This window comes from Lepidochelys kempii, chromosome 4 (assembly GCF_965140265.1).
Source record: "Lepidochelys kempii isolate rLepKem1 chromosome 4, rLepKem1.hap2, whole genome shotgun sequence".
NCBI classification, from domain to species: domain Eukaryota; kingdom Metazoa; phylum Chordata; order Testudines; family Cheloniidae; genus Lepidochelys; species Lepidochelys kempii.
In genome coordinates this window covers 81,665,361-81,689,354 of record NC_133259.1, presented here as the reverse complement: position 1 = coordinate 81,689,354, position 23,994 = coordinate 81,665,361, and the positions used below count along the sequence as shown (strand labels likewise).

The 23,994-nt window shown below is 38.8% G+C and overlaps 1 protein-coding gene across 7 annotated transcripts in view; it reads left to right on the top strand.

The window, feature by feature from the left end:
• The window catches only part of FAT1 (FAT atypical cadherin 1), a 148,612-nt gene that overhangs the window by 106,850 nt on the left and 17,768 nt on the right, over window positions 1–23,994 (top strand). For all 7 annotated transcript variants that reach the window (XR_012158655.1, XM_073341873.1, XM_073341878.1 and 4 more), the window contains 11 exons: window positions 3,300–3,575; window positions 3,839–4,049; window positions 7,994–12,061; window positions 12,704–12,900; window positions 14,078–14,231; window positions 15,954–16,187; window positions 17,857–18,246; window positions 20,102–20,316; window positions 20,752–20,889; window positions 21,285–21,428; window positions 22,628–22,825. Coding sequence is in view for 6 of the 7 variants with exons in the window: in XM_073341873.1 (XP_073197974.1) it covers window positions 3,300–3,575; window positions 3,839–4,049; window positions 7,994–12,061; window positions 12,704–12,900; window positions 14,078–14,231; window positions 15,954–16,187; window positions 17,857–18,246; window positions 20,102–20,316; window positions 20,752–20,889; window positions 21,285–21,428; window positions 22,628–22,825 (6,225 nt within the window). In the remaining variant the exon portion in view is untranslated. The remainder of the gene's footprint in view (window positions 1–3,299; window positions 3,576–3,838; window positions 4,050–7,993; window positions 12,062–12,703; window positions 12,901–14,077; window positions 14,232–15,953; window positions 16,188–17,856; window positions 18,247–20,101; window positions 20,317–20,751; window positions 20,890–21,284; window positions 21,429–22,627; window positions 22,826–23,994) is intronic.

The window sequence follows — 23,994 nt, the reverse complement described above, 5'->3', positions numbered from 1 at the left end:
ATTAAGGCAGGCTAATCAGGGCACCTGGGTTTAAAAAGGAGCTCACTTCAGTTTGTGGTGTGCGTGTAAGGAGCTGGGATCAAGAGGCATTACGAGCTAAGAGTGAGAACGTGGACTGTTGGAGGACTGAGGTGTACAAGCATTATCAGACACCAGGAGGAAGGTCCTATGGTGAGGATAAAGAAGGTGTTGGGAGGAGGCCATGGGGAAGTAGCCCAGGGAGTCGTAGCTGTCACACAGCTGTTCCAAGATGCACTCTAGACAGCTGCATTCCACAGGGCCCTGGGCTGGAACCCGGAATAGAGGGCGGGCCCGGGTTCCCCCCAAACCTCCCAACTCCTGGTCAGACACAGGAGGAGTTGACCTGGACTGTGGGTTCATGAAAACAGCCAAACGTGAAGCTCCAAGGCGAACAAATCCGCCAATAAGCACAAGACCCACCAAGGTAGAGGAGGAACTTTGTCACACTACATACATAGTCAGTCCTGCCTGGCTTCATCTCTAGCCTCTGCAAGGGTGGCTGGCGTCAGGGTACCGGATCACATCCAGTTGTCTGTGGATTGGTGGTTGGACCTCCGTGGTTAGTGTTGGAGGGAGTTCCCTTCGTGGCCCTGTCCCCGTCACTGACAAGGGTCTCCGATGCTTTGGACCTGCTCTGGGGAACCCACCTGGGCAAGCTCTGCACACAGGGACGATCTGGCCCTCTGTATCAATATTAGGGAGCTCAGAGAAATTAGTCTGGCTTGCCAGGCTTTCTTGCTCCACTTGAAGTGCAAGGTGGTGCAGGTCCTGATGGACAATACCGCTGCCATGTTTTACATCAACAGGCAGGGCAGAGCCAGGTTGTTGGCCCTTTGCCAAGAAGCTCTCCACCTTTTGTGTGCAGCAGGCCGTTCATCTGGTAGCTGCACACCTGCCTGGGACCAGGAACGTATTAGCAGATCACCTTGGCAGGCCCTTCTCATCTCACCACAAGTGGTTGCTCTATCCAGAGGTAGTTAATACAATCTTCCAGAGGTTGGGGACTCTCTAGGTGGACCTGTTCGCATCCAGGCAGAACAGGAAGTGCCACGTGTTTTGTTCAATCCAGGGGAGGGACAGGGGCTCCATCAGATGCCTTTCTCACCCTGCGGTCGGGGGCTCTGATGTACGCCTTCCCACCAGCGCCATTGATTTACAGAGTCCTTGTGAAGACCAAACAGGACAGGGCGAAAGTTATCCTAATAGCCCCTGCGTGGTCTCACCAACACGGGTTCAGCACACTGCTGGACCTTTCGGCAGCTGCCCCTCTGGCCAGATCTGCTATCCCAGAACCAAGACAGCCTTCTGCACCCAAACCTGGCGGTGCCACACTTGATAGCATCACTGCTGCGTGGTTAAATGTGTACGAACGGGAATGCGTGGCCCACGTTCAGCAGGTCTTGTTTGTTAGCAGGAAACAGAGCAGCTTACCTAGCCAAGTGGAAAAGGTTCACATGCTGGACCTCAGAACACAGTATCTGCGCTGAGCAGGCCTCGCTGCAGGAGATCCTGGATTATTTTCTGCACCTCAAACTCCAAGGTTTGGACTTGTCATTGATCAGTGTCCATCTGGCTGTTGTTTTGGCTTTCCACCGTCTGTTCGAAGGCAGGTCGGCCTTCGCTCACGACATGACAGCCCAGTTTTTGAAAGGTCTGGAGCGTCTCCTCCCGCATGTCTGGGATCCCGTCCCTCCCTGGGACCTGAACCTCATGCTGTCGAGGCTCATGGGGCCTCCCTTCCAGCCTCTGGCTTCCTGCGCCTCTCCTGAAAGGTTTCATTCCTGGTTGTGATAATGTCAGCCCACAGGATGTCCGAAATCAGGGCACTTACTTCAGAACCACCCTATACAGTATTCTTCAAGGATATGGTCCAGCTGCAACTGCACCTGGTGTTTTTGCACAAGGTAGTTTCCCAGTTTCATACTGGCCAGGACATATACTTACCTATCTTCTTTTCAAAGCCTCATATGTCAGATGAGGAATGCAGGTTGCACTCCCTGGATGTCAGGAGGGCACTGGCCTCCTATATAGATAGGACAAAGCCGTTCCATAAATCGACACAGTTGTTCGTTGCAGTGGCAGACAGAATGAAGAATCGCCCAGGGTTTACTCAAAGGATTTTGTCCTGGATCACTGCCTGCATCCAATACTGCTATGAGCTGGCAAACGTGCCTCTGCTGTCAGTCGTGATGGCATGCTCAACTAGAGCACAGGCATCATCAGTAGCCTTCCTGGTGCAGGTTCCAAACCAGGAGATCTGTAGGACCACTACCTGGTCATCTATCTACACATTTGCATTTCATTATGCACCTACCCAACAAGCTCGAGACGGTGCTGGCTTTGGCGGAGCAGTGCTGCAAACTGCATGACCATGAACTCCGAGCCCAGCTCCATGGACACTGCTTGTGAGTCACCTAAAATGGAATCAACGTGAGCAAGCACTCGAAGAAAAAACTATTACCTACCTTTTCGTAGGTTGAACATTTTGTTGTTCTTTGAGGTGTGTTGCTCATGTCCATTCCATTATCCGACCTCCTACCCCTCTGTCAGAGTTGCCGGCAAGAAGGAACTGAGATGGCGTAGGGCCGGCGGTGCCTGATATACCGAGGCATAAGTGCAGCACTCAAGGGGGTGCCATAGCCAACCCTAGGGATACCACTAAGGCAAAATACTCCCAACGGCCATGCATGTGGATGTGTGTGCACACCTAGAATGGAATGGACATGAGCAACACATCTAGAAAAAGAGTTATGAAAAAGTAGGTAACCATTTTTTCTAATGTTAATGGCTTTGGGAATGAATGTTGAGCTGCTATATTTGCTTACACAATCATAGCACTGCTGATATTTAACTCAGTACTTTGCACAGTGTTTTGAGATACTTTGAGCCAGGTACTGTGCCCTGCTCTGTCCCCATTGCATTGCATTGCATTGCTCTGGCAGCGCAAAGAGCGTGGAATCTGGACATAGTTTCCCGATGGGATTCTTCCAATAAGACATATGAACACCTACAGCACGATCCACACTGACTACAACATATCAAAGAACCGCAGTTACTGTAAAATAAGTAAACATTCTTTTAATTGTACAGTATACATGAATGGTTTCCATTTAAGAGACCTCCTCTTAAAGATTTTTAACTGTCTGGACTTCTGGATTTATTCTGTACATCTTTTTTTTTTTTTTTTTCCTCCTCCATAATTCCTGAGTGTCCTGTTTTCTTCTTTATTTTCACCAATATTTATCAACATAATCTTTTTTTCCATTGTGTTGTTTCAGGTATACATCAAAGTGATAGATACAAATGACCACAGACCTCAGTTTTCCACCTCAAAATATGAAGTCATTATACCTGAGGACACAGTGCCAGAGACAGAAATTTTGCAAGTCAGTGCCACCGACAGGGATGAGAAGAATAAACTAATTTACACAATGCAGAGTAGCATTGATCCCATCAGTCTCAAGAAATTTCGTTTGGATCCTGGAACGGGCTCTCTTTATACTTCTGAAAAATTGGACCATGAGGCCATCCACCAACATATACTTACAGTGATGGTAAACAAGCCTACCTGTTACTCTGCAGCAGATAACATGCTTACCTTTTTCACATTACAGTTAGAATGCTTTTGATATACATTTAGGTTCTGATCTTGGCGAAATTTACAAATGTGTTTAACTTTTACTCTCTTTGAGTAGTCCCATTTATTTAAATGGTAAAGATCGAGGCCTAAATTCGTAATAGTTCTCTCAGAAATTGGATTAGTAGTAGTATAAATAAAGCTTGCTGCTAATTATTAATAATGTGTTCATCATTTTAGGTACGAGATCAAGATGTTCCTGTCAAACGCAATTTTGCTAGAATTGTCATTAATGTTAGTGACACAAATGATCATGCTCCGTGGTTCACCAGCTTTCCCTACGAAGGACGGGTATATGAGTCAGCAGCTGTTGGGTCAGCGGTACTCCAAGTAACAGCATTAGACAAAGACAAAGGGAAAAATGCAGAAATTGTGTACTCTATTGAATCAGGTATATCCACAGTCTCTTAAGTCCTCTATATAGTTTAAAATTTACTTTGGTCATCGTTGACTTGAAATGTAAGTATGTAAAAATAAGCCATTATAGAATCAAAGGTCAATATAAATGTTTCTATAATGTTTTAAAAAAACACCAAATGGACATATTAAATCCTAAACATTATTTCATTTGGCTGCTGCTTGAGAACCTCAAAGTGAAAATGACTAGAAACCAAATAGAAATCAACGTGAAACTGACTCATCTGTTTTTTGTTCTCCCAGTGGAGAAAATGGAAAAAAAAGTTACTCTTAAAAGAGCATAAACATTATAATTAGTGAACAGTAAATTAGATTTTAAATACGTTTTGATTTTATTATCTGATGTATTTTGTAAAATAGATAAGTAAATGTTTTAATTTTAAAAATATTAGGCCAGACTCTTGGATCTGGTTCATTGATATATGGTACAGCATGGAGGGAGGGGTACAGAAAGTTCACTTTAAATCACCTTCATGTTCCTGCAATCCATGGAGCACTGCCTGGTTCCAGTCTAGGAGACGTAGCGGCTCCCAAGCTATGACCCATTACTAGGTGGTTTAAAAAGGGGTGGGAGTTTGCTATCAGGTAGCCCTACACCACCTGAGGATTGTCCTTGATGGAAGGGAGTCCTTGGGTAACCTGTTAACTTGGGTTTGCAACTGCTTTGTGCTGGCAAACCAGTGCAAAGCAGCCACAATGGAATCTAGGATTCGGCCACTTATTTTTAACCTCACAGTATCTCTTTAATACATTACCTTGTTCATTCTGTTAGTTAATTAATTAATTGCACTTGATTTCTAAGCATTAGAAAATGGGGTCTTCCATTTATCCACAAAGTAATGAAAGTATGAACAGCATCCCATACCCGACTCGCCAGTGTTTCTCATCCCTTACATGGAGAGATCATTGGTGGTGGTAGTTCACTTTTCATGCTTCTTCATTCCAATGCTTGTCTTGTTGGCATCTTTCCTAAGGTGCCCACAAGTGGCAATGATAGGTAGCTTTAAGAAGTGAATAAATACCACAGGAGCCAGACTGAAATCACTACCTCATTTTATTTGGACTACCAAGCATCTGCCAGTTGGTAATGATTTTTGGTCACACCAGTGAATTAGATATGAATGGCTCCATATCCCCTTGCCAAGCACCTGAACCAACTATACATGTTGCAAAATGAACATGCTCTGCGTTTGTTACCAATTTAAAAAAAACCCACCATTGGAAAAGGAATTAAATTTATTTTTTAGCTTTACAAAATGTTATAAAACAAAAGTCAGTATCAAGCATCAGAAACTTTATTAAAAAGTATAAAAAAATACAAAAACTATGTGATTTTGCAAGTGACAATTATACCTTATGATTTGTCCCAGCCATAAAAGGATTTTTAAACCATACAGATTCATTATTATATTAAAAAAGAGATTCTTATTGCTGAAATTTCATTCAAATATGAAAAGCCATTGCAACTATAATATAATACATGCTTTATTTTCATAATTTTTTAAATAAATTTGATTATGATACTCTAAGGAGGAAAACCAGTAAACATGATAAACTCCTTTAAATGTATCAGTTGTTTTCTATTTGTGGAAATATTACATATTTCCTAAGGCAATATGTAAGTGTTCATGTAACTCTATTCTTGACTTACCTGGATAAACAGTGCATTCCATTTTATGAATGCCAAAGCATTTCAAGAAAAGAGTTTGAGTATTCTCTCTTTCTCTTTCATCCCTTCCTTCCCCTGCCCTCCCAAGTCTCTCCAGATTTTTGTGGGAGTAAATATTAAACTTTATCTTTCTTAGCTTAGTTTTTTTTTATAGAATTGTCAACTACTGGGAAGTTAAAGCATTATGGCTGATATCCTAAGCATATGGAATGAACATTCCTTAAATGCTTGTAATGGCTGATGGGATTTGTAATGGGATATTCTAAGAACACCACTGTGCTTAGAGCCTTAACTAACAGAAAAGAAAATATCAACTGCCCACTCATCTGCATAATTCAAACATTTTAAATAAAATATTTCCCTGTTGAGAACATGATTTTAGTAATAGTTGCTATATTTGTTCTTTAATTAAACTTTTGAGGAACCACAAATTCTAGTCTAATTCAGTGCATGTGTTGAAATCTTACAGGCTGCAAAATCCGTTACAGTTTCTTTACTTGTAAAGGGCTTGTTCATAACAACTTGTTTTCAACTGTTCTATATCAAATTGCAGCTGGTAATATTCAGAAAGCTGTCATTTTTAGCACAGGGTATAGCCTATTAATTAGTAGCAATTTAGGGGGGAAATTTTTGCTCTAGTTCTCTCTCTGTTGCCTCTCTATTCCATGCCTTCATCACTACGTTCTGTCTTTGCCAGTGTCTTGCTGCAGTCTTAGCTTATTCCCATGTCATTTGGATAGCTTTCAATTCTGCTTCTGTTGTGTGTTTCCATGTTCTGCTTCCGGTGTGTGTTCTTTGGTCTGCCTCATCACCTCTTCTCCTGGGGGTTCCAGTCCAATGCCTGTCTTGTTATGTTATTTGGGACTTTCATCCATGCAAGTCCTACCCATCTCCATTTTGTTCCATAATTTCCTGGCCTATCGATTTGTTTCCTTCTCCTACAGAGTTCATGTGTGATGGGTTTTTCCCTGGCCATCTGATTTTGAGGATTTGTCTAAAGCAGCTGTTTATGAAAACTTTGAATTTAGATAGTAAGGTCTTAATAAGACTCCAAGTTTCAGTGCCATATTGTAAGACCGACTTCACAATGGTGTTAAATATTCAAAATTTAGTTTGTAAGGCAAGGTTTCTGTTTCTCTTAGCTCAGCTTAAGAGTTGCACAGGCTTGACTAGCTCTTGCTATTTTGCTTCAATTTCTTCATCTGTTTCACCTGTTGTACTTAAAACGCTTCAGAAATATGCAAAATATCAGACCTCCTCTTTGTCAGTCACAAAAAGCATTATTGGGGTTTCTTGTTGTGTGATTCTCATGGTTTTTGTTTCCTTGGTGTTGATTTTCAATCTTGCAGATGGTTTGTTTTGGCTTGCATGTAAAATCCTATGGGTATGGGATAGCAAATTGAAGTCATCTACAAAATCAAGGTCCTTTAACTTCTGTGTGAAATTCTATTGTATGCCCCTGATTGTTCTGTGGTCTTTCTCATTACCCAGTCCACTACTAATTAAAAGAGCGTGGGTAACATAAGACATCATTGTTTAAGCTATTTGAGGTTACTACAGGTGTCAGTCAGTTCGCTGTTATGTATTACTTGGCATGTCATATGTGCATTGCTGTTCTGAATGATGTTCATCAATTACTGAGGGATTCCATAGTGTCTAATTCACTAAGGACTCTTTAATTTAGAAGTAATGATTTAAAGGATATTTGCATTAACAGTTAATTGAGATGCACTTGAGCACATTAAAAGCACTGTTTTTTCCCAAAAACGCAGCAATTAATTTTAATTCCTGAAATATAACTATAATGCTACTAACCTGAGTTCTTAAATATATGTTTTTATGTTTAATGGCTGCTTTGATTTGATTGACCATGAGCTCATTAAGAAGATTGATTTAAAGAAGTAACATCACCTGTAATTTTTTTAAGGTTATAGAAAACTTGGCATATTTTAAGACAGTCTACATTTCTGCATTTTATTTTAGTCCTGGACAACTTTTCCAGTTATGTTAAAGCAAAGTATCTTACAGTAAAACAAAAGTTAGTACTAACAATTCTTTATAGGAAAATTCCAGATGACTAGAAATTGTTTTAGAACAAAACTAAGAAACATTAATACCTCCCTTGGTTCTCAACATTTATTCATTCTTCTAGTTTATGGCCAGTTGGGCACAGACTCTTAATTTTTGTACATTTATCTTTGTCTCTTTCATTGTTAACTTTTTGTTTCTTTTCTTTTTTTTTTCTGCAGGAAATATTGGAAATTCTTTTACTATCGATCCAATCTTGGGCACTATTAGAATTGCAAAAGAACTAGATTGTAATAACCAAGGAGAGTACAATTTGATGGTGAAAGCTACAGATAAAGGAAATCCTCCAATGAGCGAAGTAACGTCAGTGCTTATCTTTGTCACAATTTCTGATAATGCCTCACCAAAATTCACACTGAAGGAATATTCTACAGAAGTCACTGAAGGTGTCAGCATTGGTAGCTTTGTTGGAATGGTTACTGCGTATAGTCAGTCTTCTGTAGTTTATCAGATAAAAGATGGTAATGTAGGTGATGCCTTTGATATCAATCCAAACTCAGGTGTCATCATCTCTAAGAAGATACTTGATTTTGAAACTTTGTCTTTTTACACGCTAACTGTTCAGGGAACCAACATGGCTGGGTTGTCGACTAATACAACTGTTTTGGTGCATATTCGGGATGAGAATGACAACTTACCAGTTTTTATGCAGGCAGAATACACGGGAATCATCAGTGAATCAGCTTCAATTAACAGTGTAGTTCTAACTGACAAGAATATCCCATTAGTAATTCGAGCTACAGATGCTGATCAAGAATCAAATGCTGTGCTGGTTTATCAAATTGTTGAACCATCTGTGCACAAGTATTTTGCCATTGATTCTAGCACTGGTGCCATCCGTACCATTATGAGTTTGGACTACGAAGAGACAAACATTTTCCAGTTTTCAGTACAAGTACATGATATGGGGACACCACATTTATTTGCAGAATATGCAGCTAATGTGACTATTTATGTAATTGATATCAATGATTGTCCTCCTGTGTTTTCAAAAGAGTTGTATGAGGCATCCCTTTTGGTGCCTACATATAAAGGAGTGAAAGTCATTACCGTAAATGCTACAGATGCTGATTCAGGAGCTTTTTCACAACTAATTTATTCTGTCACTGAAGGCAATATTGGAGACAAATTTTCAATAGATCCTAAGACTGGAACTATAACTGTACAAAATACAACTCAGTTAAGAAGCAGATATGAATTAACAGTCAGAGCATCTGATGGGAGATTTGCAAGCACTGCATCTGTAAAAATTAATGTGAAGGAAAGCAAAGCAAGTCAACTCAAGTTCACACAGAGTTCCTACTCTGCAGTAGTGCGAGAGAATTCCACTGAGGCGAAAACCATAGCTGTCATTACTGCTGTAGGGAATCAAATAAATGAGCCTTTGTTTTATCATATTCTAAATCCAGACAGTAGATTTAAAATCAGCTACACTTCAGGAGTACTTTCAACCACAGGAATACCATTTGATCGAGAACAACAAGAATCTTTTGATATAGTGGTAGAGGTGACAGAGGAGCATAAACCATCAGTAGTTGCACATGTTGTGGTGAAGGTCACTATAGAAGATGTAAATGATAATGCTCCAGTTTTTGTCAATCTTCCATATTATGCTGCTGTTAAAGTAGACACTGAAGTGGGCCACGTTATTCGACGTGTTACAGCAGTAGATAAAGATATAGGGAGTAATGGAGAGGTACGCTATTACCTCAAAGACCATCATGAACACTTCCATATTGGGCCCACTGGTGAAATTTCACTCAAGAGACAGTTCGAACCAGACACGCTAAATAAGGAATATCTTGTCACAGTGGTGGCAAAAGATGGAGGAGAACCAAGTTTTTCTGCTGAAGTTACAGTCCCAATCACTGTTATGAATAAAGCCATGCCAGTTTTTGAAAAGCCTTTCTATAGTGCAGAGATACCTGAAAACATCCAGTTGCATAGCCCTGTTGTCCATGTACAGGCAAACAGCCCAGAAGGACTTAAGGTGTTTTATAGTATCACAGATGGAGATCCTTTCAATCAGTTTACTATCAACTTCAATACTGGAGTTATAATTGTTGTTGCCACTCTGGATTTTGAGTCCCATCCTGCCTATAAACTGAGCATACGAGCAACTGACTCTCTAACTGGGGCTCACGCTGAGGTGTTTGTAGATATAATAGTGGAAGATATAAATGATAATCCTCCTCTGTTTACAAAGCTATCTTATACTGCAGTCCTTTCTGAGGCATCTGTAATTGGAACATCTGTTGTACAAGTTAGTGCTACAGATGCTGATTCTGGAACAAACAGAAGGATTTCCTATCACTTGGTTGAAAATAATAGCAAGAGTCACGAGTATTTCCACATAGATAGCAGCAGTGGGCTCATTCTAACGGCAAGAACTTTGGATTATGAACAGATCCAGCAACACCAATTACTAGTAAGGGCCATAGATGGTGGAATGCCCCCACTGAGCGGTGACATCATTGTAACTGTCAATATAACTGACCTCAATGATAACCCACCATTATTTAACCAACTGCTTTATGAAGCTAAAATTAGTGAACTGGCTCCCCGTGGACACTTTGTAACCTGTGTAAAAGCCTCAGATGCAGACAGTTCAGATGTAAACAAACTGGAATATTCAATTCTGACAGGCAATGATCACATGAATTTTGTAATTAATAGCAAAACTGGCATTATCTCCATCTCAAACCCACGCAAACAGACTCTGAAGCGTCTTTATAATCTTAATGTGTCTGTGTCTGATGGGGTCTTTAGAAGTTCAGCTCAGGTACAGATAACTGTTACTGGAGCCAATTTGCATAGCCCTGTTTTCAGTCAGAATGAATATGAAGTGGAACTAGCTGAAAATGCTCCATTGCATACCTTGGTGACTGAAGTTAAAGTGACAGATGAAGATTCTGGGACTTATGGACAAATCACTTATCATATTGTAAATGACTTTGCCAAAGATAGATTTTATACTAATGAGAGAGGGCAAATATTTACCTCTGAAAAGCTTGACCGTGAAACACAAACAGAAAAAGTAACTTCTATTAGTTTAATGGCCAAGGATGCTGGAGGAAAAGTTGCTTTTTGCAATGTTAATGTGATACTTACAGATGATAATGATAATGCCCCTCAATTCCGAGCAACAGAGTATGAAGTGAATATTGGATCTAATGTTCCAAGAGGAACATTTATCACTAAAGTTTTGGCATCTGATGCTGATGAGGGTACAAATGCAGACATTACATATGCCATTGAAGCAGAGTCTGAAAGTGTCAACGAGAATTTGGAAATTGATCCTTTGTCTGGTGTAATTACTACAAAAGAAAGTTTAATTGGTTTAGAAAATGAGTTTCTGAGTTTCTTTGTTAAAGCCCGGGATGGTGGATCTCCCCAAAAACAATCAGTGGTTCCTATCTATATTAGAATACTCCCACCAGAAGTGACTCTTCCCCAATTTGCAGAGCCATTTTATTCTTATACTGTTTCCGAGGACATTCCTATTGGCGCTGAGATTGATGTTATACACGCAGAACATAATCAAACATTAGTATACACTCTAGTTAAAGGGAACACTCCTGAAAGCAATAGGGATGAATGCTTTGTGATTGACCGACAAAATGGGAGACTGAAACTTGAGAAGAGTCTTGATCATGAGACAACTAAGTGGTATCAGTTTGCAGTGCTGGCACATTATACGAACGAAGGTTATAATGTTTTTTCCTCAGTAGATATAAGCATTCAGATAAAAGATGTAAATGACAATAAACCGGTTTTGGAGTCCAGTCCATATGAAGCATTCGTTGTTGAAAACATGCCAAGCGGAACAAGAGTCATCCAAGTGAAAGCAACTGACTTGGATTCAGGACTGAATGGGCAGGTTACGTATAGTTTAGATCCATCACAAGAACTGGAAATCACAGAGTCTTTTGCCATAAACATGGAAACAGGTTGGATTACCACCCTCAAAGCGCTTGACCATGAGAAACGGGATAAGTACAAAATTACAGTGGTTGCATCTGATCGTGGTGAAAAAATTCAGTTGTCTTCTATGACAGTGGTTGAAGTTACTGTTACAGATGTGAATGACAATCCTCCACGCTTTACTGCGGAGATATACAAAGGGACAGTTAGTGAAGACGATCCACCTGGTGGTGTGGTTGCTATCTTAAGTACCACTGATGCTGATACAGAAGAATCTAACAGACAAGTCACCTATTATGTTACAGGTAAATGTTTTAAAACATTTAATATTAACTTGAGTTATAAAACTAGAATGAAGTGAGGTAACCCGCTTTAAAAAGATTACAAAATATTTGAAATGGGGCATATATGATATTTTTTTGAATTTTTAAAATGTTTCAGAAGCCATCAGGATGGATCACTTTTTTTACTTACCTTGTTTAAAAATAGTTTAGTTATCATTCATTTTGTCTTTGTGATATTTATATTTACAGGAGGAGATAGTTAGACTGAAATAAATTAGTGCAATGAAAAACAAAGCAAAAAAAATCCATAAAATAATAGATGGAACATAGTTTTAATTAATCTTCAGTAGATTTTTTTAAAAATGTTTTTCTGTTTAGTGTAATTGTTTAAATATGTCGTCCTCTATAATGCTGCATTAATCACCATGGCAACATTAATAGCAAATACTGAATGCACTTAAATTCTTTTTATGTGTATTTATATAAAACCTGATTTAAAATGCTACTTTAACCCCCCCCCCCCCCCCCAAAAAAAAATCAAGATTTTTTTTTTTTTACAGAAAGCCATGAGGTGTGATTGTTGGGGGTTTTTTTATTATTTTTTTTCTCCTAAATAGTACCATTATCTCTTTTTGCTTGAATGACACATTTTTGACTGTTTAGGAGGTGATCCCTTTGGACAGTTCGCAGTTGAAAACTTGCAGAATGAATGGAAAGTCTATGTCAGAAAACCTCTGGATAGGGAAGAAAAGGACAATTACCTTCTAAACATTACAGCTACTGATGGGACCTTTGCAACAAAAGCTGTGGTTGAGGTTAAAGTCCTAGATGCTAATGACAACAGTCCTGTTTGTGAAAAGGTAGGCTTGAATTTTACATGGGCAGCCATTTTCAGTATATGTACACTTCCATTGTAAAATCCTCTTTATCCTAGGTGACCACTCAAGAGACTGAGAAAAATTGTTTTTTTTATGGAAGTGACTTTCTAATAAATGTGGAGAAGAAATTATTTGGGCCACTAAGACAAGAGGTTGCTGAATAAGGGCAGTCTCTTTACATTTCACTATAATTTAAAAACTCATAGGGCTGACCCAGCAACCTATTCATAACTCACTGTGCCACTATGCGGAGGATTGGAAGACAGTGAATTGATTTTCAGTTCTTAAGTTCCCATGTTAATGCAGGCATTGCAAAGATAAAGCAAGGAGAGAGCATGCTTTATGCTGCTGCCATGGCAGTGGATACTAACTGATTTCCATAGGAAGTGTGGCTCCAAAGAAGTCCAGGTACCTGCACTTGGCAGGATGATACTGCTGTGCACATGCTAATAGAGGTGGAATTAAAAGAGTGCTGTGCTCAGTGGTGCCGGAGCTATCCTTGATAGGAGTGGAAAGGTTGTACAGGCAAGGAAATTGCAGTGTCAAAGTCCTAAAATTCTGTAATCCATGTATGTCCCCAAGCCTGCTGACAGAGCCATCCTTTTCCACTTTTGATTTTCTGATTTAAAAAAAAAATTTACTTCTGCCATCTCACCGATGAGATCTCACCTACGTCTTTAAAGCCTGTATGTGTTGTGTCTCTGTTTTTAACTGGAGTCCTATAGGTCTTAAGCTGTTTTATAAAAGGGGTGAATCAATTCTTTGAAGGTCAGACCAGACCTGGGCAATATGACCTATCAGTAGCTCGAGATAGGAAGTTGAATGAAATTCACAACAGTAGGGGTGTGGATATCAGGAAATAATTAATCAGATGTTCAGGTGTTTGAAGCTCTTGGCTGTGCCTTGGCACTCAGAATCCTTGAGTTTGTGAATGTCAGTAATAAATAATTACTTCACTGAACAATTTATTAATGGTGAGGCAATTAATTAGAAAATCACGTCTTTATCATTTTCAGATGTTTCAGCCTCTGGTTCACTTCACATGTTCCAGAATCCTCTAATGTCAAGCAGATAATTTCATCTGTCCTTGTCCTCTTTTCCCTCCCCAATTAAGCATTGCTTCTCTAATGCATTTTAATCTTTCTTTAAAACTTTTTAGGCTTTATACACTGATACTGTTCCAGAGGATGCCCCTCCTGGCAAACTGATCATGCAAGTCTCTGCTACAGATGCAGATATTCGTTCCAATGCAGAAATTACTTATACACTGCATGGCACTGGAGCAGAAAAATTCAAGCTCAGTCCAGACACAGGTAAAATTCAGAATATATAATATTACATATAAAGTTGCATACACTACCTTTTAAAAAATATTTACAACTAAATAAAATGTATGTAAATGTTGATACTTAAATCAATATGTATGCACAAAAACAAATGTTGTTTATTTTTAAAATGTTAATTCAATGTTAAATTGTTTTAGAGGAAAGCAGTAAACATTCAGTATTTGGAGAAGAAATAAAGAAATGAACACACAATTAACTTGTGGATAGCCAGGAGATTTTGTGAAGGCCGAGGATATAAATGAGTTTTAAAAAAAAAATTTGATACATTCATGGACGATAGGTCCATCAAGATGGTCGGAGCACAACCCTATGCCTTGGGTGTCTCTAAACCTCTGACTGCCAGAATATGGGACTGAATAACGGGGGATGGATCACTCGATAATTTCTCCGTTCTGTTCATTCCCTCTAAAGCATCTGCTACTGGCCAATGTTGGAAGACAGGATACTGGTCTAGATGGGCTATCGGTCTGACACAGTATGGTCATTCTTATGTTCTTGAAAAATATAAAACACCTTGAAGCCAAAAGTCATGTTTCTTTAATTGCTATCAGACTTCATGCCAAAGAAGTTCAGAATAAAAGGATACCTTAAATATTGTTCTTTTTCATATTTAATGTATTGGTTACTAACCATAGCTTTTGACCTGAAAAATAGCAAGTTTCATTTCAGTCAGATTCTGGTGGCCAACCCTCTGGCTGGATTTAAATCTTGCTGTACACATAGAAAATAGTGCAAAAGGGAGGTCCAGTGTTCTCAAAGCTTTGCAGCTAGTGGCAGGGAATTAAATAGGATGAGTGAACCAGAACCACCCCAGGCTTGCTTGGAAGCATTAAGTGAGTGGTCTGCACTCCGTCACACTCTTATTGGTTGGTTTCCATGCCACTCAGAGCTACTTAAGCAAGAGTTAGGTCAAGCTGGACCACTTTGAGGGCCTAAGCATCCCACTCTCCAGTCCAATGCAATGCAGGGTGCAGAAGCAAAGGGTGACAAAAATAAAGCAAAGTAAATGGTGGAGCCATAGGGACAGAGCCAAGGGTAGGTTCCCCATGCAAGGATTGCAACTTAATGGCCTGAGAGAGGAGCTTGTGGATTTCCTAGGTGTTTGGGCAAAGGGGAGGTCTCCCCTACCAAATCACTGGCAAAAACTCTCATTTTTGTTTTTAGTACATAATGAAGCCTTCCCTTACTCCAAACCATTTGTAACCTTCACATGACCATCTCTTCCTTTCCTCACTCCAGGGATAACATGTCATACATTTTCTTCTAACTTTGCATTTCATTAAAGCAAGGATGCAAACGTTTCTTTTATTTAAAATGTTTGTTTTCAAATAATGCACCATGTATGTGTATGCATAGATGTATATGTTCTGTGTTTTGCGTGCTACATATTTGGTCAATTGCAATTTTAGAGGAATTTTTTAGAAAGCAAAAGGTTTCAGTGTTTAATGTTTATAAGCTGAACAGACAGCCATTGACGTGTTTTGCCCAATATGGGGCTCATTAGTGTAGTGCAGCTGTTGTCTCAGCCATTGACAAAATTATCCTCAAAAGGAAAATGGTTATTTAGCTTCTGTAAGTAAAAAAGAAGAAAGATTTTATAAAAACATCATGGTACAAATCATTTTGGAATGCTTAATTCTGGGGACTCAAGTAAGTCCATTTATTTTACATCTGTTGTTCTGTTTATAGGTGAACTGACCACATTAGCACCACTTGATCGTGAGCAGCAAGCAGTTTATAATCTTTTAGTCAAAGCCATAGATGGAGGAGGAAGATTCTGCAAGGCTAATGTTATTCTCACTCTAGAAGATGTGAATGATAATGCCCCAGAGTTTACAGCTGATCCTTACTCCATTACAGTGTTTGAAAACACTGAGCCTAAAACACTGTTGGCAAGAGTGCAGGCTACAGATGTGGATGCAGGTACATGTTACTTAACTATATTTACTAATTATAGTAATCATTAGCTAGTGGAGATGTAGATGTGTCTTTCAGTGGAACTTGTAGGAACTCAGTACCTCTCAGGATCAGGTCGCTAAATGGTATGTTTAGGTCTAGTAAATTCAATACAATTTTCATCTTAGTAGCTTTGAAAGTGTGTACTTGTGCCTGTATCTAGTGCTGTGCAGGATATAGTTTTCACACTTGAAAAAAATTTGAAACTTCAAACATTTTTCCCATTACACATCGGGATGAAACCAAAATCTTCTGGATTTTTTTTGTGAAAAAAACAGAGGAAGAGGGAGGCTCACCCACCACAGAATAGCCAGTAGCCCAGTGGTTAAGGTACTCAGCTGGCAAGTGGGAGACCCTCGTTTAAGTCCTTGTTATGCCTGATTCAGAAGGGCCTTGAATCTGGGTCTCCAACATTCAGGTGAGTACCCTAAGCACCAGGCTGATGGCTGTTCTAGGGTGGGTTTCTCCCTCTGTCTGGTTTGATGAGAATTTCCATCCTAGTCCTGAGAAATATCAGGTTTCGATGAATCTGTATTTTCTGACAAACTGTGTCATCAAAAAATTCCCAGCCAGCTCTATTTGTAACTAATTGTGTGCAAAATATGGAGGGGAGTGAAAAGTGTGGGCCCGAGTCTCCTCTCAAGTACACTAATTTTACAATGTTGTAAGTTCGTTGGCTTAGTCCTTATTTTCAGGCTCTCTGTGCTCGAGGGAGTGTCTAACAGAAGTGACATTTTTAAAAAATGACCCTCAGTCAAATAGATCATGACAGTATCATACAGTATTGTACTGTTATATGATATGCAGTGGTATTGAGATAAGTAGTTCATCATTGTTTAGCTATAAAGTGCTGTGTGAATATGGCCTGAATTTGACATTAAAACTAACTTAGAGTTACGCTTTGTGCTTATAAACTCAACAGGAGAATTACAGAAGCATATGATTTCTGTGTTTGAAGGCACAACACTGTCCCATACGTGTCAGGTCTTGATAGTCAAGTTGTAATATTTGGTATTGCCTCAGTGCTAAGAAAAACATTATTTATAATGATAAAGTTAAATTGCATAATAGAAGGTAGCAGCAGAGAGCCAGTTTCATACTTTGCCAGTCTCTGGGGCTCATAAGCGAACTGAATGGCACAAAATGCTATGTTGTTATTTTAATACAGAACTCTTGCCAGAGAATGTCGTTCATCTTGTGTACTTGATTCTTAAATAAACTTACTGGATTAGAGCCTAGTTATTTGATGCAACCTGGCCTGTGTGTGTGTGTGTGTATAATATAATATTTTTAAAGGATTTCACCCTCTAAAGCAGAAATTAACATTTTGAAGTTCTAATTAAATTTCTATTACTACCCGATATTTTCATATTAACAGAGACTGTGAATAAAACAGATAGCTACTTCAGTCTTTCTGGAGTAGAAGTTACAAATCTATAGCTTATGATATAGTTTATACCATATGAGTAGCTTCTACTCTTGACTGTAGCCACTGTAGTTATATAAATTTGCTTTAATGTGCATGTCAGTGTTAAGAATACACATGAAAAAAGTGTAATCTAGATTAATCACTATAGCTATGCATTTTAGCTGTCATTTCATGTTCCATAAAAAGCTTTTCTGTTTTTAAATGCAGGGATGAACCATAAAATTCGCTACTCACTAGTGAACTCTGCTGATGGGCAGTTCTCTATTGATGAATTCTCTGGAATTGTTCGGTTGGAGAAGCCTTTGGATCGGGAGTTGCAGGCAGTGTACACTCTGACTTTAAAAGCTTTAGATCAGGGTTTACCTAGAAGGCTGTCCTCTATTGGTAGTCTTGTGGTTTCTGTTTTGGATATAAATGACAATCCACCTGTATTTGAATATAGAGAGTACAGTGCCACTGTATCAGAGGACACTTTAATTGGAACAGAAGTTCTTCAGATTTATGCTGCTAGCAGGGACATTGAAGCCAATGCTGAGATCACCTATTCAATAGTCAGTGGAAATGAACATGGAAAATTCAGTATTGATTCAGCAACAGGTAACAGAACATAAGGGTGAATTAACAGAAGCATGTGTGTTAATGTATATTTAGCTGTATCATTTTCACCAAGCAGTGTTATTACACATCATGCAACTGATAAGCCAAGCAGATAGACTTAAAACATATGTCCTGTAAAGTCAGTGATATCTTAGCCTGATGTGTTTTGTTAGTGTCTGCTGAAATGTTCATTCGTTTAAAAATAGTCTTGGAAAGGAGTGTAATATATGAAAAATTAACTGTATGTAATGTTTTTGATAGCTGCTATTTAGGATACCCTTACTTAGTCTACAAAGTAGAGTAGAAGTTTCCTAACCGGTGTGTTCTCCACGATGCCAAAAATAAAAGAACACAAACAAAAACAAAAAACAACTACTATAATGACAGGTAACAGTCTGTTCATAAAAGCCATTATGTATAATCTAAATGAGGTTTTGTCAAAGAAAGACCTGAGATTAAACCGACAAGGAAAATTGATCATTGGTCCTCAAAGATGAAAATTTTAAAAGAGTTGGTATGGCATTAGGGAAAGATAGAACTATGTTACCCATCAATGTATCCAGCCTAAAGATGAAGGATTTAAGGACTGAAAGTCAATGGGACTGCGGAACTAAGTCACCTAGTTGCTTTTAGAAAGGGAGTACTTGTGGCACCTTAGAGACTAACCAATTTATTTGAGCATGAGCTTTCGTGAGCTACAGCTCACTTCATCGGATGCATACCATGCATCTGCAGTTTCCACGGTATGCATCCGATGAAGTGAGCTGTAGCTCACGAAAGCTCATGCTCAAATAAATTGGTTAGTCTCTAAGGTGCCACAAGTCCTCCTTTTCTTTTTGCAAAGACAGACTAACACGGCTGTTACTCTGAAACCTGTCATTAGTTGCTTTTGAAAATTGTGTCCAGTTCTACTACTTTAGTAAAGAGTAACTTATACCTCAGTTCTCCTTACAGCATAAGTCCTGTATATTCTGTAGCGTTTTTGCAAAAGGTGTTTTCAAGAAAAAGAGTTTCTCTCTCCTAAGGCCTTATTTGCACACACAAGTTGTACTACTTTGGTTATTGTTAAAATGGTACAACTCCTTCCCCACTCCCCACATGTAGTTACACTGGTATAAAAGTGCTTATACCAGTATAACTTATTCTCATATGGGAAGAGAAACAAACTATACTGGAATTAGGCACCTTCATGTAAATATAACTGTGTCTGGTATAACAGTGTGGTACCATTTTGGTTTAAAAAAAAAAAAAAACCAGACTCCTAACCAAAATCCTTCTACTGCTACAAAACCTGTGTATAGCCCAGGCAGTTCTATTGCTCCCACTCCGTACTACACACTTGACATAATACTCTTGTATTTTTGACATCAAAGCTGGTTTCTGTTTAAATGAAATCAAAGGTTATTTCTCATATTTTATTTATTTTGATGGAAAATGAAAACAGGACATGTTTTTTCTGACTCTTGTTTTCCTAGAAAGTGAGTTGGATCCGAGACAGTTTTTCGCTCCAGCAGCAGTAGCTTCTAAATGTTTAGGGTTTGATTTCATAGAATCATAGAATATCAGGGTTGGAAGGGACCTCAGGAGGTCATCTAGTCCAACCCCCTGCTCAAAGCAGGACCAATCCCCAACTAAATCATCCCAGCCAGAGCTCTGTCAAGCCTGACCTTAAAAACCTCTAAGGAAGGAGATTCTAGCATTTCATTGCTGTGTATCTCCCATTTTACACTGTCTTAACACAGGGATTAATCAGGTCATTGGGCTGTTTGGAAATGAATTAAAACAAACTGAAAAGCAATAGTATGTAATAGTACAGTAATATCAAAGTATGAAAGTATGTGATTTTTCTTTGTAGGAGCCATTTTTATTATTGAAAGCCTGGATTATGAAAGTTCCCATGAGTATTACTTGACAGTGGAAGCCACAGATGGAGGCACACCTTCACTAAGTGATGTTGTAACAGTGAATATCAATGTAACTGATATCAATGATAACACTCCAGTGTTCAGCCAAGACACCTACACAGCAGTAATAAGTGAGGATGCCATGCTTGAACAATCGGTCATTACGGTACGTATTATCATGTGGTTTTGGTTTTGTTTTTCGTCTGTTTTATTCAGTTGTGCCAATCATAGTTTCTCTCTTGGAGAAATAAATATTAATTTGAAGGTGGCCACAAATGAATGGATACCGATTTGCTATGTAGTAAATTGTTAACCTTTTAAGAAATCTTTCACAACTGGGAATATAAAACATATAGGGAAAGTGCAGAATATTTTGTACTAGTTGTAGTCCATTTATGTGAATTATGATTTCATTTTCAGAAAGATTCCAGGGAAATTAATTTAGCTGATTTCCGTAAAATCCAAATATTGGAGTTTTTGCCTTGATAACTCTGTAATATGCTAGACTTGAAACAGCTGTGCTTTCCATTAGAATGAATTTATTGAAAGAGCACCAGTATCTACCTAGATGAGTTTTAAATGAAAATATGACGTCCTCTAGGTTATGGCAGATGATGCTGATGGACCTTCAAACAGTCACATTCACTACTCAATTATAGATGGCAATCAGGGGAGTCCTTTTACAATTGACCATACCAACGGTGAAATAAAAGTGACTAAACTTCTAGACCGAGAAGAGGTAAGTAAGTTTTATACTTTTTTTTTTTTTTTAATTCAGTTGGTACGATTAAAATACAGGTAATTTACATTGCTATTTTCCGAGGTGATATTTATGTAAATTCTGATGACTTCAGGTGTTTTAAAATATAGGTAAATGTAATTTTTTCAATACGGACACTTTAAAGAAGTGACGCCATCTGTTTATGGCATTAGTTTGTGTTTGTTTTATTCAGATTGGAAGAGGGTCTTTTATTAATTGTAGTATTTGATATATATTAGAGCTTTGTTCTTGGTCTGAAGTACCAGTGTATTATGTGGGTTCAAATATTTTTCTCACTTAATAAAAATTCTTCAGTTTGTCACTTTTTTCTTTCTTTTAATGAATGTGTGGATTTTTTTTTTTTTTTTTTTAAGATTTCAGGATACACCTTGACAGTTCAAGCTTCAGATAATGGAAATCCATCCAGAGTCAACACAACTACTGTAAACATTGATGTATCAGATGTAAATGACAATCCTCCAGTATTCTCAAAGGGGAACTATAGTGTTATCATCCAGGTAATCTAGCACATCTAAACATAGCACTATAGATTTTATGACAATCAAACTAAGTACAGTTTTTGGATTTAATCTGTGACTTGAAAATTTTTGCAACAGAAAAAAATATATATTTTTTTATTATTTAAGGCTGAATTAATATAAATGGGACTGTTTACCTAAGTGCTTATCAGTGTAAATAAGTGTTGTAAAATCAGCACCATATTGTGCAGCCTTATTACAAAAGTTGCAGAGAAATACTTCATTCATAGGCTGTGTCACTTTTAACATGTACGTTATTCTATTTTTATTTTGGGTTACACTGTACAACATTCAACATACATATACAGTACAGCTTAAAAATACATACATTACAAATTGACCTATTTTGCTAATCACGGATAGAGATTATGCTTAGAAAACTATATTTTGGCTGCTCTGTTGTAAAGTAGGTGTTCTGTACTCCTGCACATAGACCATTATTTAATTCATGTAGCTCCATAGCCCTCTTTGGCTGATTAAGAGATGAGGCTGAGCAGCTGTAAAGGAAATGTCATTCACATCTCACAGGGTACAGATGGTAGATGTGAACTGATGTTTTGAGGATTTAAGTTTTGAAACAAGGAGATAGAGGTAGCAGGAATACTCAGAATAAAATATAACAAAATAACATGATATTAAAGTAACTCTCTGAAAATAAGAAACTTTTTTTCATTGGGTATGCCCTTCATATGTATGCCAGGGGCATGACACAAATTTGAATTGGGCAGAACATAATGGCACTGGAAAAGAGATTAAATAAGCAAGTATTCCTGACTTAGGGAAACCCTGAACCATATTTCACTCATGTTGATGACTGATCATAGCTAACTTGTCTGTTTGCCTGTTGTGGTTTATGCCTTTGTCCTTGCATATGAAAATAAAAATAGTTAGGTGCTCAAAGTTCTCCATAAAAAAAGCGGGGGCAGCCAAAAATTTTTTTTCTTGGGGTGGCAAAAATCCTAGAGCCAGCCCTGTTTCAAGGCCAAGACATTTTTTAACACAATAAGCCAGAAGAACTGGAAAAATTTCCAGGAAGTAGAAAAAACAACTGTTGTTTGACACTACTGTGATACCAATTGACTTTTTTCTGTTGTGGAAAGGAAATCCAAATCAGAGTATCTCGCTAATTACATTATTATAATGAATCTGTGTGATGTAATGTTCGTATATGTTTATAGGAAAATAAGCCTGTTGGATTTAGTGTGCTCCAGCTTACAGTGACAGATAAGGATTCTTCCCATAATGGTCCACCTTTCATCTTCACCATGCTGAGTGGAAATGAAGAGAACGCTTTTGAGATTAACCACCAAGGAGTGCTTACCACATCTGTTGCACTGAAACGCAAAGTGAAGGATCATTATTTTCTCCATGTTAAGGTATGAGAGGCTTATCTCTAGCCAGTTTGCATTTTTAACCAGTTTAATTACCCAGTTCACTTTTTCCCTGCGGTTGGAGGATAGCCATTTGCATATTGGTGACATGACCCGTATATCCCAAGTAGTGATTCTTGCAATGAGATCTCCACAGGCAAACCCCATTGACTCCACAGGCAAACCCCATCAGCAGGACTCCAAGCAGGTCCGGGGTCTGTCTTTGTGGATTTCATTGGAGGATTAAGGCATATGTGAAGAGTAAATAGGGTGAACATTTGTCCTAGGGTGTTTGTTCACCCCTTTGTTTTGTGTCTATTTTTCAGAATTCTGTCCCTCTTCTTCATTTCTTATCAGGCATTTTACTGCACATGAAAACAGCCATACTCTAGATCAGTGGTTCTCAACCAGGGGTCTGTGGCCCCCTGGGGGGGGGCCTCAAGCAGGTTTCAGGAGAGCCGCCAAGCAGGGCTAGTGTTAGACTTGCTGGGGCCCAGGGCAGAAAGCTGAAGCCCGATCTGAAGCTGGGGGCCCTGAGTCCTGCCACCTTGGGCTGAAGCCTGAGCATCTTAGCTTCGTGGGGGCCTCTGTGGCACAGAGCCCCAGGCAGTTGCCCTGCTTGCTACCCCCTAATGCCAGCCCTGGCTTTTGTATGCAGATCATCAGTTGTTGTGGCACAGGTGGTTTGTTGAGTTTTTATAGCATGTTGGGGGGCCTCAGAAAGAAAAAGGTAGAGAACCCCTGCCCTAGATCTGTAGTGCTGTTCCTGAGACCATCTACTGGTGGTAATAGAGGGCATTGTCTTGTTGCATCCTTCTTCCTATTGTGGCTTCCAACTGAAACCTGGAGGAATAAGCTAGAGAATGCTCACATGCTCATAACAGGGGTTAATAAAGGCTTCACAGCATTGCAGCGCTGAAATATTACGTAATGAATTAAAAAACACTTTTATATAGCACAATCTTCTTTTCACATGGCTCTATATAAGTACAATAGCAATACAGTTTTGGTTCTTATGATACACATCAGATACTAATTTACATGTTGTATTGTAACAGTGTTTCCACACAATGGATTAGATTCTCATCTGATGTAAATCAGCATATTTCATTGATTCTCTTTAAGTCAATGGAACTGCACAGATTTTACAACAGCTGAAGATCTGGCTCTGATAT